Here is a 17,332-nt window from a genome sequence, read left to right as displayed (position 1 = left end):
CTGATCTAAAATTAGTTGTAGCAAAATGTTAAAGGCGCCAATGTTGATTTTTGTAAAGAAAACTGCCTAGTAGTTTTGCATACTGAGCTGCATGAGTGTACTATCTCATATCATGCATATTACTGAATTGTACTGCTGCTCTGGTTGTCCATTCCTTCATTGTGTCAATGTTGCTTTCGTATTACCTTACCTGGCTGATGATAGCTGTGCCATATTGTGTTAATTTGGTGTAGGCTAGTTTCCCAAACGTTTGTTGTGTCAATGTTGCTTTCCTATTATCTGACTTGGCCAATGATAGCAATGCTAGTGTGTTAATTTGGTGCATGCTGCTGAAGATAAGAAGACGAACTCTGAAAATAGCAAGGCAACCCCATTGTTTCTTTCCAATAAATCTAGGTCAGGTGATATGGCAATAACTCATGATTAATCTATTTGGTTCCCCTCCTAATTTATGTTATGATGCAGTGGTCGAGACACTCTCCACTATCAATAATACAAGCCTGCCAAAATCGCCATCTGAATCTGTTCAGTATCCTCTGTCTTGAATGAAACGGAAAAATGTATGTTTGTGAACCAATTAATGGCTGAAGCAATGATGGAAATGGTGGAGGAATCAGAGGTGCAGATTCATGCGCAACAACAACTGATCAATGTTTTTAGAGACAGTGTAGCAAAGCAACAAGAACTTGCCCACATGCTTATGGGCGTCATCCGTGCTGAGGTTGCAGATTGTGACGTTGTAGATCATTAGGTTCTGTTCATTTATTTGCACTGGTATCAATCTTTGATTGCCCAGTGGATGTAATTTCCTGTAATATATGCTGGATGTGCAACATTTTTCCCTATATGTCGTACCTTTGCTTGATCGGTTTTGGTCCTCTGCATAATTGCTCATCGTAATGGGCTCAAATTATCTAATTTGGCCTAAAGACATGTAGGAACTTTAGTGGGCCCATTAAGTTAATGGGCCGTACTAGGCCGAAATTTAATGGTCGGCCCTCTTACCTCCCGGGTCGTTAACAGGCCGACATTGAAGCGGGCAACAGGTGGGCCCATTTGGTTTTAGGGGCCGTTAACAGGCCGTTACTAAGTTCGGGCTACATATGGCCCAACTATATTGTGGGCCTTTAGCAGGCCGAAAGAGGCAGCGGGCTTGTACTGGACCATGAAGAGCATGGGCCGCTAAGAGGCCGAAAGTTAGGTCGTATTGTAAATGGCCCAACTGTGTTGTGGGCCTTTAGCAGGCCGAAAGAGAAACCGGGCTGATATTCGACCATGAAGGGCATGGGCCATTAAAAGGCCAAAACTCAAGTCTGACTACAAATGGCCCAACTCTTTATGGGCCGTTAATAGGCTGAAAGGCACACAGGGCCGGTAATTGGCCCAACACTTAAATGGGTCACTAAAAGGACAAAACTCAGGTTCAACTACAAATGGCCCAACTGATTTATGGGTCGTCAATAGGCTGAAAGACACACCGGGCCAGAAATTGGCCCAACACTTAAATGGGTCGCTAAAAGGCCAAAACTCATGTCCGACTACAAATGGCCCAACTGATTTATGGGCCGTCAACGGGCTGAAAAACACACCTGGCCGGAAATTAGCCCAACACTCAAATGGGTCGCTAGAAGGCCGAAAGATGTACATCCTAAAAATTGGCCCATCCCTTGAATGGGTCATTAACAGGCCGAAATCTCATCGGGCCGATATTGAGCCCAAATATATAGCGGGTTCTTAACGGGCTCGAACTGACGATGGGCTGCAATGGTGTCAAATCTTTAATGGGCCGTTAACGGGCCGAATTGGCACATCTCGTATGGGCCATGGGCTTAAATGGACCTGACACAAGTAGGCCTTATATGGGCCGGCCTGCTAATTTTTACTGGGTCGACCTTTTTCACCGGAATGTGCCACTGTTGGGCCGTGCCACGTGTCGACCTATCATAGGCGCCTCTTGTCCAATGAGTGGATGACATCTGTCCCAACAGTGAGGCAATACGTGTTTCCTCCGGCCAATGATGATTTTACACGTGGAAAATCCCCATTGGTCCGGGTTGTTAACGGGTTATCGGATCTAAAACCAGACCAGATAGCTTAACTGCGTTCCGTTATGGTGGATACCACGTGTCGGTCACCCTTGACGAAAGCACTTCTGTGACGCACGATTTATCGTCATGGAAGTGGACACTTCTGTGATGATAATTTTGGTAATGTCATGGACCACTTCTACGACAACACAAGTATGACTATCTTGATTCAGTTATAAAATCGTCATGGATGTACATGCATGTCAAAAAACGTGACCTACTGTGACAAACACGTATCATCACGGAAGTGTATTTTTTTGTAGTGTAAGTTTCCGGTTAATACAATTCTAGCATGAATAATAATCATTTATCATGAAATAAGGAAATAAATAATAACTTTATTATTGCCTCTAGGGCATATTTCCTTCATGCTAATCTATGAGGAGCGTCCGAGGCTGTTGTTGTTCTTGTTTCTGGATGCGTAACTAAAGCGCACTACGTGCAAATATATTTGTCGATAGCACAACACATTCATTCTTACCCCATAGACGATATGCAGGCCTCTTCCGTATGACAATACCACCTAGGAGGTCAGGACCATAGGTGGATAGTGCTTTTGTGCTTTGAGATTCTCCCACATCATTATTTTTGAATCGACCAACAACGAGTGGTCTGACAGTGGCTTCCTATCACACTACTGATAGGAAGTGTTTCCCTTTATGCTAAATGCTTCATCGTGATTGGGATGATAGGTTCGGTGCATTATTTTTATTGTATGCGAGAGCTGAACGAGGTAGCCCATAGTTTAGCTAAATTTGCTTATGATAATATTATTTCTTGTAATTGGGTTGATAATCTCTTGATCTTTTTTGTAAATGCCCTCACAAACCATGTACTCCCTCCATTTTATTTAGTCTGCGTGTTAGTTTTGCTCAAAGTCAAGCTTTACAAACTTTAACAAAAGTTTATAAACAAAAATATTGATATATATAATAACAAATCAATAGCATTAGATTTATTAACAAATGTACTTTCACATCATATACATTTATTATAGTAAATGTTTGCATTGTTTTCTATAAACTTGGTCAAACTTTATGAAGTTTGACTTTAGTCAAAACTAATATGTAGAGCAAATAAAAATGGAGGAAATACTAACCATTTTGCCGAGGCAATAAAGCGAACCATAATGACATTCCCTCGGAAGAAAAAAAACACCCATAAAAAAAGACTGGTAGGTGGGGCCGCGGAGCTAGTATGTTGTACCGCCGTACAAACCCAAGCACGCGGCTTCTTTCGCCTTTTACTAAAAAAAACCTCCCTACAAACCCTCCCGCAGTTCCGTCATAAACCCACCCACCCACCGCCCCCGCGCCCGCCTCATCGGTCCATCTAGTCCAACTGCTCCACCGCAGATCCGCGATTGCCAGTAGCAGCATCTCCGAATCGCCTCGCTAGGGTTTCCCCTCCAGCGGCGGCCGCCTCTACTGTACTCTATTCGTAAGGTACAACTAGTTCCTCTCGCAGTGCCACTTGTGCTCGTCGTCCTCGATGTCTCCTCTTTTAGGCGAGTATCATAACACGTAAGAGGTGCATAGAACTTGCAAGATAAGATCCAAAACACACTTATATTCATGAGAACATAAAGGGTTCAGATCTAAAATCATGGCACTCGGGGTCTAGTGACAAGCATTAAGTATAGCAAAGACATAGCAACATCAATCTCAGAACATAGTGGATACTAGGGATCAAACTCATAACAAACTGACTCAATTACATGACAAATCTCATCAAACTCCATCACCGTCCAACAAGCCTATGAAGGAATTACTCACTCTCACTGGTGAGCATCATGAAGTTTTTGATGAAGAAGGATTGGTGATGATGATGGCAACGAATCCCCCTCACCGGAGCCCCGAACGGATTCCAGATCAGCCCTCCCGATGAAGAACAGGAGGTGGTGGCGGCTCCGTATCATAAAACCAATCAAACTTCTTCTCTTGTTTTTTTTCTTGGGGAAACAGAATTTATAGCGTTGGAATTAGGTCAGAGAGAGCCACGTGGGCCCCACAAGGCATCAGGGTGCACCATGTTTCCTTGTGGGCAACTGGTGCCCCCCCCCCCTCCGGTGGATCTTTGTTTCAGTATTTTTTATATATTTTATAAAAAATCTTCAAAAAGTTTCGTCCGATTTCGAGAACTTTTATTTCTGCACAAAAAATAACATCATAGTAGTTCTGCTGAAAACAGCGTCAGTCCAGATTAGTTTCATTCAAATCATGCAAATTAGAGTTCAAAACAAGAGCAAAAACTGTTTTGAAAGTATTTGTGTTGACAATTGTTGTGTGCAGACTTACATTTTAGTGGCATGTGCATTGCATAATATGAATACTAAACATTGAGCAAAATGCACATAGATGCAATATAGAATGCGGCCGAGTATCCAATAATGCAAAATACAACCCAAAACAAAAAGAAAGTCGTGTAGGAATGAGGAAAACTCCTATCTCAAAATAAAATGAAAAACAAATGCGCTAACTGCACCATGAATAGCATTGAGATGTATCGTACCACCATAATCGCTGACCTAGCGACCTCTAGTAGTCATGCGTAACTAAAGTGCACCACGTACAAACATATTTGTCGATAGCACAACGAATTCATTGTTACCCCATAGACGGCAGGCATGCCTCTTCTGGATGACAATGCCACCTAGGAGGCCAGGACCATAAGTGGATAGGGTGTTTGTGCTTTGAGATTCTCCCACATCATTATTTTTGAATCGACCGAGAACGAGTGGTCTAACGTTGGCTTCCTATCAGACTACTGATAGGAAGTGTTTTTCGTTATGTTGAATGCTTCATCGTGGCTGGGATGATAGGTTCGGTGCATTATCTTCATTGTATGCGGGGTAGCCCATAGTTTAGCTAAATTCGCTTATGATAATAATATTTTTTGTAATTGGGTTGATGGACCTCTTGATTTTTTTTTCTAAATATGCCTGATAGACGATGTAACCATTTTGCCAAGTCAGTAAAGTGAACCATGATGGCATTTCCTCAGGAAAAAAAACCCTAAAAAAAGGACCGGTAGGTGGGACCGCGGAGCTAACATGCTGAACGAAAGCCAACCATGATGGCAATTTCCTCAAAAAAAACACGCTAAAAAAAGACTGGTAGGTCTTTAAAAAAAAGACCGGTAGGTGGGACCGCGGAGCTAATATGCTGAACCGCCCTGCAAACCCGCAGTTCCATCGTAAACCCCCACACCCACCCACCCCACCGCCCCCGCGCCCGCCTCATCGGTCCATCTAGTCCAACTGCGCCACCGCAGATCCGCGATTGCCAGCAGCACCATCTCCGAATCGCCTCCCTAGGGTTTCCCCTCCAGCGGCGGCCGGCTCGACCGTACTCCGTTCGTCAGGTACAACGAGTTCCTCTCCCAGTGCCACTTGTACTCCTCGTCCTCGATGTCTCCTCTTTTAGGCGAGCGTCGTTATTTGCTCGACGCGCTTTCGTCCTTCCTTCGTCGTGCCGTCGCGGCTCGCGAACTTTGTAGGCTTCGTGGGTCCATGTGGGCGTTTGGTGCGCGGGGTAACGCTGTAACATTGGGCACACTCTGACTGAAGTTTGTGCCGTCTGTAAATTCGTGCTGCATTACTCTGGGTGGCAGTTTGTTGAACAGAGTGGTTATCACGTAGTACTAGTGTAGTACAGTGCGAGCTCTGATCATTATCTGGATGGATGGATTCTCGTCAGTTGCTGCTGAGCTGATGTTGGTCGTTGGGCTGGTACTTTGGAGTATCAGGACAGTCATGTGCTGCAAATCTTGCACGATTTAGCCCGCTGCCCGTACCCTCGTGTAGTTTGTGAATTTTGGTGGGAGTGTTTCAGTCGGCACCCGGCACTGAGCTGCAGACCTTCTTTTCTTTTTCTTGCTTTGGCCCTGTGGGACACAAGTATTAATGTTTTGGTTCTGAATTTCAAACATTTTTCTTTCTGGCAACAATTTTTCATTCTACATTCTCACAATATTCATTCACCTCAAAAGATACTAATCAGAGATATTCCTTATGCAGCAATGGCTAAGCAAGCTGGGAATTCTGTGGGTGGTGTTCTTCCCCATCCCCATGTGGTAGTGATTTTCTCCATATTAGTTATTATTACTCTGCAAATAAAAGAGTACTGTTGATCAGGATTTTGGCTTTGCTTACAGATTGGAAATGCATTTGCCCAACACTACTACAAAATTCTGAATGAGTCACCAGAGGATGTCCATAAGTTCTATCATGATGACAGTATTCTTGGTCGGAAGCCAAAGTCTGATGGTAAATTGACATCTATAACCACAATGCGTGTAAGTTCTCTGCAGCGCAGCAGCGGTATTGTATGATCTTTCCATTTCGGTTGTAAATTGAGCATTTAGTAGTAGTGGGATTATGCTAAGAATCCAATGTATAGACCATACGTGTTGAAATGTGATCCATGGACAATTGGACATCGTTAGCTAAAGGATGTCCATGCCAATATGGTTTCTATGTGATCTTATGATGCAGCATCCATGCAAGCACAACCTTGTGATATAACATCATTTGTAGCAAGAGATTATGTGCCATGTTGAACGCAGTAGAATTCTTCCCAACACTCATCTCTCTTATTTGTCTAATACGTGCTTGCTCAGTTAAGGGCTATAGTCACTTGATTGGTTCTAATCGATTTGTTTTTTGTGTGCTTAACCAGGATATCAAAAAACACTTTGTATCTACATACCTCAAGGGATGTTCGATGCAGATAGACAATGTAGATTCTCAGCCATCCCACGAGGGCGGTGTGCTCGTTTTAGTTAGTGGGTCTTTTACTGTCCCTGATGCCATGAATCGTAGATTTACTCAGTCGTTCTTCCTTGCTCCACAAAAAGGAGGCTATTTTGTTCTGAATGATGTGCTTAGATACATTCCAGTTGAGCCAGGTAACTAACATTTATCTTCAGTTTTTTTTCACCCTCAGAGTTGCTCCTTCCATAGCTTTACTGACATTTCAATACTTGGCCAGAAACACCACCTGTCAAGGTTCCAGAGCCTCCGTTGATAGATTATTTCTGGGTATGATGATATCGCCGGTGAAGTCATATGAATCAATCTACAGTGAATGACAGATAGTCACGTCTCGGCGGTGCACTACTAGCTTTTCTTACAGAATGCAAGTTTATCCATCTATAGATTAGGTTTGCTTAATTGCTTTTGCAACAAATGGGTGCGAAAAGTTGATCATTTGCGGATGTCTTAGCATTGTACATACATTATGAGTGACTTGTTTGCAGCTTTCAGTCACACCCACTATTCCTGTTCCCGCTCCCGACAAAGTTGCTTCTCTTTCTGATGAAACACTGACCCAATTCTCTCTCTGTACATACACTGTCACCTAACGCTATTCTACTCTTTGTATTGACCCTGTAAGACCTGTAATCTGTTACAAGGAATATTTGCAGCCTCTTTCACAGTAGTCATTGTCCCTTTTTGTGTGACAGTTAGATGTTGACCAAGCCTGTTCATGCTCCATCCGCTTACACTTGCATCGCACCGATCTCTCAATCTTCATGATGCTCTGGGTTCTTCCTCAGGATCACAAAGCCCTCAAGAATTGGTGTCAGCGGAATATATCTACACACAGGAACAGCAGTGAGCTCGAGGAAGAATCAAGTTACTGAACATAAAATTCATGTCCAAAATGTTCTGTAATTACTCTTCAGTTGCTAGCTCAGCTCGTTCCCCTGCAGCGAGCAGTACAGGCGTGTTGTGCGTGTGGAAGCCAGTGATGGTCCTGGGACTTCCTGCCTGACCGACCACGTCAACTGCTTGGCCGACACAAACAGGCACATGGAGGGGCTTGAGATCCTCATCCACGGTCAGTAACATCCTAGGCTGTTCCCAGCAGAGAAACACAGATTTCAAATCATGTGTGATTCTTCTTTAACCCTACCACTGAGTCCTTAGTTGGAGATACATACCTGCATAGCAAGGGAAAGGATGTACAGCATGTAGGGATACTCTCCGAGGATGGTGGATTGCATGTTAAGGCATGCGTGCATAACGGTTACTAGCCCAGCTAGTGCTACGCTGAGAAGTGACAACACAAAATCTTTTTAAATTGTAGTAAAACCAAAGGGAAATCCTACGGGACACATTACTCACGGGGATAGAAGTAGCCGGTCAGAGTGGTATGGGGCAAGTGTCAGCAAGCCCTTCCCAAGGTGAACAAGACCCTGGGCAATCCTCACCTGAAATCAAATGAAATCAACAAATCTGAAACCTAAATAACCAAAGGAAATCGTCCTAACGTTTAAAACAAGGATAGTGTTTTTTGCTGTAGGTTTGTACTTACACAAAACAGGTAAACGCCATGTTCCTGACTTGAGAGGTTACGAAGCAACGCGGCTATGCGTGCATTGTTTGTACCAGCACCTATCAAACCAAGTGAGATGGTTGCAGCCTGCATGTAGTGATTTGATCAAATATGTAGTCTGAGCAATAAGAAGAATCAATATGTTATATTGTGACGAAGTTACTAACCATCATTACTTGACCGTCCGGATCATTGCTCAGTCTACTCAGTGTGTCCACAACGTCTACCTACATGATATGCAGACAGTATGAAACTAGACATCTGGAAGATACAATCTATTTACATTAATTATGATAGGCAGACAGTATGAAACTAGAGATCTGGAAGATGCAACCTATGTACATTATTACCATATAACTGCGGGCACGCAGTGAGCTAGAATCAAATAAGAAGCAGCAAAGCATGTTGTTGCCAATAAGCCAAGTAAGACCAAATAAGTGTCTAACAAAGCATGTTCTTCAAGCACATTCAGACTGAAACGGATGGTTTTGCAACAGATGAAAAACTAACAGTCATGCATGTTCTTAGCCTATTGTGCTTCCACTGCTATTAATATATTACAAATATGTGTGCAACAGTACAGAGATGCAAATGCTCCATCTTGTGGGACTGATCCATCCGCCAACCCAAGAAATGTTTCCATTTAATTTCATGGTGCATTTGGAAGGGCTATTAATATGGCAAAAGTTTGATTTGTTCCCATTTAATGTTACAGAAAACAAGCGAAACTTATATAAAATATAGGAGTACCTTTGGATTGGATATGTAGAGCATGCCAAGAGCAAGAGGAACCGCTCTTCTAATATTATAATCACCATACTTAAAAAGTTGCTCAAGGGACCGTACAGCCATTTCAATTCCTAATTCTTCAGCCATGGCAATAAGAGCAATTCCCAGTACTGCTGGCCCTTGGTGACTTCCACCTTCCTTTTTTGAGCAGATACTAAGGAGCTCCTGAACCTGAAAAATCAAATGGCATAGTTCATTAAGAACAGCTATGCATTGAACTTTTGGGTATCATACAATCTCTCTGCAATTCATGTATCTTTTGAAGGTAAGTTACCTTAAGCACATTCCCTGTCCCAGCATATGCCAAAGACATAAGAGTTATATTCCAATAGTCCTTCATTATTTTATCAAATGTTTTAGAAACCTCCTTCATTATTTCATCAAATGTTTCAGAAACCTTAACAACGTTAGCCTTCGGCCCCTCCTGATACAGTGTTGTTAAGATCAACAAATTGAATAGGAAAAATTCATAAGCCTGTGCACATGCAGCCACATTCAAAATAAAAGGTATTTAAATATAAATCACATCAGCAGATGAACCTATTTATAACAATGGAGAGAAACCAGCCAAAGCATGGGTTTAAGATATATCATCAAAGGGTGTCCACAAGTATAAGGGCAGGCACCGAAACATAGAATACATGTTTTAAAATTATTCCATGCTCCGAAACAAGAAAAAAAATGTACAGGGAGCTGTGAATCTTACTGAGGAACAACAAAATTACCTGTTTTCCAAGATATAGAAGGCCAATGGAAAGTGGAAGCAGACGAATAATGGGATCTGCAAGCTCTGCTTTAATAAGATTTTTCAAAACAGATATGATTGACTGTGCAATCTCTTCGTTGCAGGAACCAACAAACACCAATCCCAAGGAGATGGCAGAGAACACTAAGTCCCCCAAAGGTGCTTGGGAGTCACTCAAGGTAATTAAGAACAACGATTTAAGCTGAAAATTCGGAAACTATATCAATGCAAGATAATAAGGGTATTTCAGGTATAGGGGAGTGTATTGATTTAACCTTGTCTTTCCGGGACCCAGCATAAGCAATACCAAGGCCCAAGATTGCACCGATACGTGTAATTGATGCTGCACTCGTGCTATACCCAGAAATAAGAGCAAGTGCCTGCATAACATAAGAGATTATTACAGCAGAAGACTTGTATTAGAAGAGCAAGAGGATGGATGGAGTAGGGTAGGGTGGCACATACAGGATCATAGTCATTCTTCACACCACAAGAGACAATTCCTATGCCTAACAAAGCCCCTGCAACGACATGAGTATCATCGCTCTGCAGGTACTTGTCAAGTATGGCAAATCCTGAATCATGATCCCATAGATGTATCATTCCCTGAAAATGATGTGTTAGTATTTAGTACTGTTATCTTATCAAATACTCGCATCGTCTAGTAATCTAAAAGGTGCATTTAATAGAAATAGAATTATATCAGTACCAGACTAGCTACTGCACTGGCTTTCCCAAGTTCGTTCTTCTTGAATAGTAAATTTTCAGAAGAATCTGAAATTGCAGTCATGAGTTTGTCCTGCAACAAGAATATGATCTTAATATCATTACTTTCCCTGAAGATGGCGAGGAAGTTCATAAGAGCTAACCTGGCAATAACCAGCATTCACAAATGCATTGACAAAAGTTGCGGCCAAATTTTGTCTTGCAGAATCAAGGCTGGAGCTTTTGGCACCTTGACCGCCAATCAGATGAACCTAACAAATGAGCATGTCTTTTGAATTTTAACTGGGGTGCCTAAACAAACTAACAAACTGCTTAAAAACTGAATCGGCAAATAACCTAACAAAAAATTACCTTATATATGTCCTCTGGAGATTTTGGCTCCATGACACCAATATCCCGCGCAAGCATATGGTACCCCTCACTCAGTTTGGTGTTATTAACTACTTCCTGCAAAGCATTCTTCTCATTTTCATCTGCAACCATCTCATCATCAACCTCCATGCTTAAACCCTTCAATAAGAAGAGCTCATTGATAAAGGAAATAAAGTTCAAAGAGTCTGCTAAAAGATTTAAACAATCTGTAGTATGGAATCTATAGGTACAAACTATCCCAATGATCAGAATTGTAGATCAGCAGACGATGGCAAAAATAGGTAATTTTGCTTCTGTTGCATGTCTGTGAGCATGGATGAGACTCACATAGCGTGCTATCATAAATGCGAGTTGCTGCTTCAGGGAGAAATCTTCAGTTTCTGCAAATACAATCTTCACACTCTGATCACAACACTAGAAGACATTGAAATCAATGTTAGTGCCATTGAATTTCGGACCTCAAAATCACAGGCATAGTTCATTCACTTACCTTGTCGTCGTTGACCAAAAGCACAATCCGCAAAGCACTTGCAAGATCCCTAAACTTCCCATACATGCCAAAGGCAATGTAAAGTGTGGCCTCATAGGCCTCACGGTCAGGAGTCAAAAGGTATCTGCCAGTTTCCACCGCAACATAACAAGTGGTCACAAGTTTAATCTCGATAAATTAGAGAATGCATAAATTCACGCACGTACTTAGAAGAAGTAGTCAAATACAAGCATGCCCTTTTGTAGTTGGTAAAGTCAACAAGACAAAATAGCCTTGCAAGGTACTCTTCATATTTTTCGTCGAAAAGCATCTCAAGGTATCCAACCTATGTACAAAGAAATACCATGCTTCAGCTGCATCTCAATAAGCATAAAGCTGATCCATTAATCCAAACAGAAATGTTTCACCAAACCTCCATCAAAAGATCCAGAGCTTCAGTTTCAGCATTATGCTACAATAACAAAACCCATCAAAATCTCAATCCATCAAAGAATTAATCACTATTAGGTTTATTTTAAACAATTACTATCGGTTATCAATTACGATTAGCATATTTCACATAAGTTAATATTTTTATATGATGAAGTAACAAAATGAAACAAATGCAACACACAAAATCTAATCGGAATCAACCTTCATGTGAAATTTGACAATTTCCAGCACTAGTTCTATCTTGGATTCAATTGGCGTTGATGAGCCATTGTCCTGCAAAACAAGAAAAGTTTGATATTTAAGCCCAACTGCCTGGAACAACTAATACACTATAGCATAGATAAGAAAAGAAAGAGTTGATGGAACTTCTTTTCTAACAAAATAAAATGCATTAAGAGATAGCAAACCAGCAATCACAACTTCAAGAGTCTTGTCAGCTGGACAGCCACAGAAATTATGGTACATCAATCAGTAAGGTATATACATACTGACGATAAAGTCAAAAGGTTCGAGGAAAAACAACCAAAACACTTTCGATTCTAATATACAACATCTAGACAGAAATTGGATGTCATGCTACCATGAAGAACAATTAAAACACTATTGGTATAATCAACAACATCTAGACAGAAATTGGATGTCATACTACTGTGAAGAGAGACAGGGGCGGGCCACTATTCAGTTTTTTGCCGAAAACTATGTATATCTAGCACGTAACTAACACGAGAAATGGCATGCCATCCAGACAGAAAGTGGATATCATACTACAGAACAGGGTACTATGGAGAACATATAAAAAATCATGCAATACAAACGATGAAGTGGATTAGGATCTAACCTTCCACTCTTTTCCAATTTCAAAAGCCAAGTTTCTGTCGAAAAAGACATTGACATAATTAGAGCCCACTATATGAAACAGCTTGAGCCTCCGCAATAAAAAAACTTAGGAGCAAAACTATAGCCCATTAATTTCCAAACAATATAGCTTAGATTTGACATGGCAGAATGACTAGGATGGTGGTAAGTCAATAACACTCAAACTGGAACAACAACAAATTACGTAAGAGTGATTCTTTAGATTTAGTATTGCATTTGAGGGCATATAAAAAATAAATTCACATCACGTTGTATTTGTAGCTACAAGGATGGAAAATAGTGTATACGAAGACAAAATAGTAAATAATGCTAATAGGGAGCTATTTACAAGTAACATGAAGAAAAGGTAAGGTTAGAATTACAGCCAGGGGGATGAATAATGTCATCACCTCACGTATACATGACCCCATGAACATATATCAACTAAAGAGCCCATCATACAGTACTTGAGGCTTTCCTAAAACAAGAAAAGGAAGCAAAATTTAGCAAGACAACCCTATACAGTAATGGTCAACTAAATCTAGATGCTCATTTCAGTATTCAGCTTTCCAAAAAAGCTTATGAAGTAGTATAATGGAAGTTAGGTGGTTTACGATGAGGGAAAACCTGTATTAAAGTAAATGTAACTGCATGTAGGTTCTGGTGTTAAAATATCCGAGCAAAGAAAAGGACTAGGTGCCTGTTAGCTATCTGGTTTGTGTCAAAGCATAACACTGTTAAAGTTGCAGTCAGCAGTGATAGATGTGGTTCTCTCGCCAGCGACATTACGCACAGGATGATCAATCCAGAAGTTAAATAAATCAATTGATGGCCCATGTGTTGATGTTGATAATGGTCGAATGGGGTAATATAGGATGACATATGATCGAGCCATAGGTAAGTTACTATGAAGATTAATCCTTGCCCTTGGTCCCAGCAGCACACATGACTAAATATTTTAGTGGGTTCAGGTTAGTTACAGCATAACAGAGGGATGAGGCCGTTAATCTAGATTTTTGTTTGGGGCCTTCACATATTTGCTCTTTGCTTATGCCACCTAGCCTGGTTTTAAGATCCGTATTTATGAGTGCTAAAGCAAACTCTAACCACTATGAACTAGAAATAAATAAAAACTATTTGTAGAGTATATCTTGCTCGGAATTTCACGTGATGGTCATTTATAAAAAAGAAAGATACTAACAGAAGGAGATGCACAAATGTTTAAACAGTGCTTTGGTATTTCTGCATACCCTTTCTCCTTCAGCAGACGCTGTCAAGGCCAATACTGACAGAATGTCAGCCATATGTTTCTGCACAATAAGAACAGAAAATCATAAGCACCATAGTACTTAAGCTTGGCTCAACTGAGACATTAACAATCCCTTGATACCTTCTGTGCAGGATCCCGCATTCTCTGAAAACAATCCTTGAGAGTTCCGTAGTGTGCACGGAGGAATTTGAGTGGTTTCGGGACAGACGTCATTGAGCTTGTCGCCGCACGAATCTCTTTCCTGTTATGCATTAACCACAGTTAACTATGTACCGAGAAGAAAAATGGCATATTAGCTGTTTGAGGAATGCAGTGCTGCAGTCAATAGCAGCAGTAGGATGCAACATTCGAAATGAACAAATCAAATCAAATATACCATCATAACCTGATAGGGAAATTCAACAGCGAAAGCATGACGCAATAGGAATTTTGATTTCGTAGTATCCTGTCCCAACTTAAGAGCAGAGGGAGCCCAAAATTGGCACCCTTGCAAAATAAGCAAACCAGCACAACCAAAACCTGAACAGAATTCCTGTCCCTCCAATTTTTCATGACAGTGAATTTCGCAGAGCGCAACATTCCTATAAACTCGCCTGCAGATTGCAGTACATACCGGTAGGTAAATCGAGAAATCAACCCAGATATTAGGGTGCAGGAGACAACAAACTAAGCAGCGGCGCAACAAACATTTGCATGCGAATCGAGAAAACGGATCACGCGGAATCTGGTGTTCGCGCCTAAAATATGGCCATCCAAAATTGACAGCGACGCGCCTGAATCGGAACCGGAACTAAGCAGGAGACTAGAAACTGAGCAGCGGCGCAGCAAACACTTCCATCCGAAACGAATTTGGTTTTCGCGCCCGAATCACACGGAATCTGGTATTCGCGCCTAAACTGGCCATCCAAATTTGGCAGCGATGCGGCCGAATCCCGGGGAAGTTCAGAAGCGGCAGCAGGCATTACCTCAGGGTGTCGATGGCGCCTATCCGGAGGCGGGGGTCGCGGCTCTGCGCCCGCTCCACGCAATCCTCGAGACGCGCCTTGAGCTCGAGGTCCTCCTCCGACTGCGACAGGCACGAGACGCGAGTCACGCGACCGCACCCGTAAGAGAGAGGACGAGCGGCGCCCCCGCCCCGCGGGGAGGAGGCGGAGGAAGAGAAGGAGAGAAGCGGCGGGGTCGTCGCTGCTCACCAGATCGTCCCCCTTCATCTTCCCCTTGCCCTTGGCCGGCTGCGGCGGGGTGGGGGAGGCGGGGAAGGGGCGGAGGCAGGCGCTCCGCCACCACCGCTGGCGTCGTCGCGCGGCGAGGTAGGGTTTACGAGGGAGTTCGGCGAGTCGGCGGGCAATCAGAAATTCAGGGAATAATTGATGATAACCCCCCAGTTCGTGTGCCTTTGATCATAAGCCCTCCTTTGTGTCACTGACATGTGGGGTCGAGGAGAGGGAGGGGAGGAGGATTTGGGCTGGCTGGTGTGGTGATCTTTCTGGTCAGGGGCGGTCAACCGAAGTAAACGCGAAGTGTTTATATAGCGCGCCAGCCGGCGAACATGCGAACGGCGCGTGTTTTCACTTCACACGAGCGAACCGCCTCTTTGCTCGGTTGTCATCTACTGCATCCGGCGCCTCGAACCCCCTCATACATTCGGGTGGACCGTTTGATCACTGTTTGTTCATGTTTTTTTCGATTCAGGCGAATGCCTCAAACGGGCATCAAACACTCGGACTGACCGGCACCTTCCATATTCAGCCCAAATATGGGGCGGACATGGAGGCGCGCGGGCGCGCCTGGGCACGCTTTGCCACGTCGGACTGACAAAGAGGTCCCAGCCGGAGACCCGACGGTCTGAAGCTCGTCTCCTTCGGCGGGTCGCGTAGCGTCTTACCGGCTATTTAAATCGATCGGCGGCATCGAAACCCTACCATTCATTCACATTTTCCTCCTCCTGTCCGCCGCCGCCGCCACTTTTCACTCCACCCGTCCGCCTAGTAGCTATGTCCCCACACCGTCGGGTAAGGAGCGAGCAATTTCTGACGCCGGAGTGCCGACCCGAGCTCCTTGAGCAGATCCAGGCTAGGTGCGAAGCACAGATCGCCGCGGGCTACCTCCGGATGTAGTGGATCCGGAGGAGGAGGACTTTGTGGAGGGGGGAGGGGGGGATGAGCCAGAGGAGGATGTGGGGGACGCTGGCGACGGGGATCTGCAGGCGGAGCAGCAGACCATCCTCGATTCCCTCTGGTCGGAGTCGGCTGCGGAGGCAAGACGCCGTCGCCAACAGGAGATGGAAGCGCAAGAGGCCGCAGAGAAGGTGGAGATGTTCGCCTACATGGATGAGGTCGAGCAGGAGGAGGATGAGCTGGAGCCCTCCTACCCGCTCGTCCAACCGGTGCCCGGCACCGGCGTCGTGGACATCTCCGACGACGAAAAGTAGTTAGGGTAGTATGTAGATGTAGTGTGAAGGATTTCTTTTGCATGTTTTATATGGATCTAAGGGATGAAATATGGAAGAGATGGATGCAAAGTGGCTAATTTGAGGCGTGACCGATCACTGTCCGTGACACGTCCGTGTGCATTTGAGGGGCCGGATTTGCAAAATCCAGTTGTAGATGCTCTTAAGGGGTAAACTAGGAAAAAAAACTAATAATACCGCATTTGATGAGATCCGGTTTGTAAGCACAATAAATGTTCCGAGGATTCTTATTTTGCTGGATTTTGAGGATGCCCTCAAAGGTGATGATTGCGATGTCCGTCATCATCCCCTCCGGAACCTTTCTAGAATAAGGGCACTTTGAGTTTCCAAGATAGGTTCATACCAAAACGACCGCAAACGGTCTGAACTCTCTCAAACTTTGTGTGTTCTTTTCCTTAGGAATAAGCACTATGATTTTGTCGTTTATACCATCTGGCATGAATCCATCCTTCAAATATTTCAATACCGCTGTGACCACCTTCTTTTTATCAAAAAAGGGTTTCCCCGCTTTATATTATAAAAGCAACCATTACCACATACACTCGAGTGAACCGATACAAACACACGCCATCACGACACAACACACACATACACACCTAAGGCAAGATACAAAGATGTCGGGCACCCCACGCAAACTAAAGATGAGCTAAGAAGAACCACTTGGAGCCACCAACGAGGGTGAGACGGACAATGACGGCAAGTGATGTAACCCGACGCTCACACCCCTCCGACACAGCCCTGCTCCGCCAACCACC

At 43.4% G+C, this 17,332-nt stretch overlaps 2 protein-coding genes across 3 annotated transcripts; one reads left to right on the top strand and one right to left on the bottom strand.

Moving 5' to 3' along the window:
• Positions 1–5,305: 5,305 nt before the first annotated feature.
• On the top strand, positions 5,306–7,356 carry LOC119340031 (nuclear transport factor 2-like). The gene is made up of 5 exons (XM_037611945.1): positions 5,306–5,450; positions 6,106–6,161; positions 6,243–6,383; positions 6,767–6,995; positions 7,079–7,356. Exons 2-5 carry the CDS (start codon positions 6,108–6,110, stop codon positions 7,132–7,134), a joined length of 480 nt encoding a protein of 159 aa, XP_037467842.1. The 5' UTR covers positions 5,306–5,450; positions 6,106–6,107; the 3' UTR covers positions 7,135–7,356.
• A 69-nt stretch (positions 7,357–7,425) lies between these two features.
• LOC119340029 (26S proteasome non-ATPase regulatory subunit 2 homolog A-like) lies at positions 7,426–15,444 on the bottom strand. 2 transcript variants are annotated; one of them, XM_037611942.1, is made up of 25 exons: positions 15,301–15,444; positions 15,073–15,173; positions 14,228–14,348; positions 14,088–14,147; positions 13,248–13,315; positions 12,821–12,854; positions 12,184–12,255; positions 11,963–12,001; positions 11,757–11,875; positions 11,551–11,674; positions 11,388–11,474; positions 11,040–11,198; positions 10,832–10,939; positions 10,672–10,761; positions 10,428–10,568; positions 10,238–10,342; positions 9,943–10,164; positions 9,492–9,641; positions 9,179–9,388; positions 8,596–8,655; positions 8,408–8,515; positions 8,218–8,303; positions 8,034–8,142; positions 7,769–7,947; positions 7,426–7,686 (listed from the first exon to the last, which is right to left on the bottom strand). In XM_037611942.1, exons 1-25 carry the CDS (start codon positions 15,316–15,318, stop codon positions 7,614–7,616), a joined length of 2,643 nt encoding a protein of 880 aa, XP_037467839.1. In that variant the 5' UTR covers positions 15,319–15,444; the 3' UTR covers positions 7,426–7,613. The 2 variants fall into 2 exon arrangements, with proteins under 2 accessions (XP_037467839.1, XP_037467840.1); XM_037611943.1 differs by having other exon boundaries at positions 11,040–11,135.
• Positions 15,445–17,332: the final 1,888 nt, after the last annotated feature.

The sequence above is a fragment of the Triticum dicoccoides genome, chromosome 7B (genome assembly GCF_002162155.2).
Source record: "Triticum dicoccoides isolate Atlit2015 ecotype Zavitan chromosome 7B, WEW_v2.0, whole genome shotgun sequence".
NCBI classification, from domain to species: Eukaryota; Viridiplantae; Streptophyta; class Magnoliopsida; order Poales; family Poaceae; genus Triticum; species Triticum dicoccoides.
Note: the sequence above shows the minus strand (reverse complement) of the source record. Positions and strands in the feature narration are given on the sequence as shown.

Excerpts from the sequence above, each read along its gene's own strand:
- LOC119340031 (XM_037611945.1), top strand. The coding sequence starts at position 6,108 with ATGGCTAAGCAAGCTGGGAATTCTGTGGGTGGTGTTCTTCCCCATCCC. Across the intron at positions 6,162-6,242 it reads TTCTTCCCCATCCCCATGTG|ATTGGAAATGCATTTGCCCA; the intron begins GTAGTGATTTTC and ends CTTTGCTTACAG. Across the intron at positions 6,996-7,078 it reads ATACATTCCAGTTGAGCCAG|AAACACCACCTGTCAAGGTT; the intron begins GTAACTAACATT and ends ATACTTGGCCAG.
- LOC119340029 (XM_037611942.1), bottom strand. Across the intron at positions 8,516-8,595 it reads CGGACGGTCAAGTAATGATG|GCTGCAACCATCTCACTTGG; the intron begins GTTAGTAACTTC and ends CACTACATGCAG. Across the intron at positions 7,687-7,768 it reads GCTGAGCTAGCAACTGAAGA|ATATATTCCGCTGACACCAA; the intron begins GTAATTACAGAA and ends TCCTGTGTGTAG.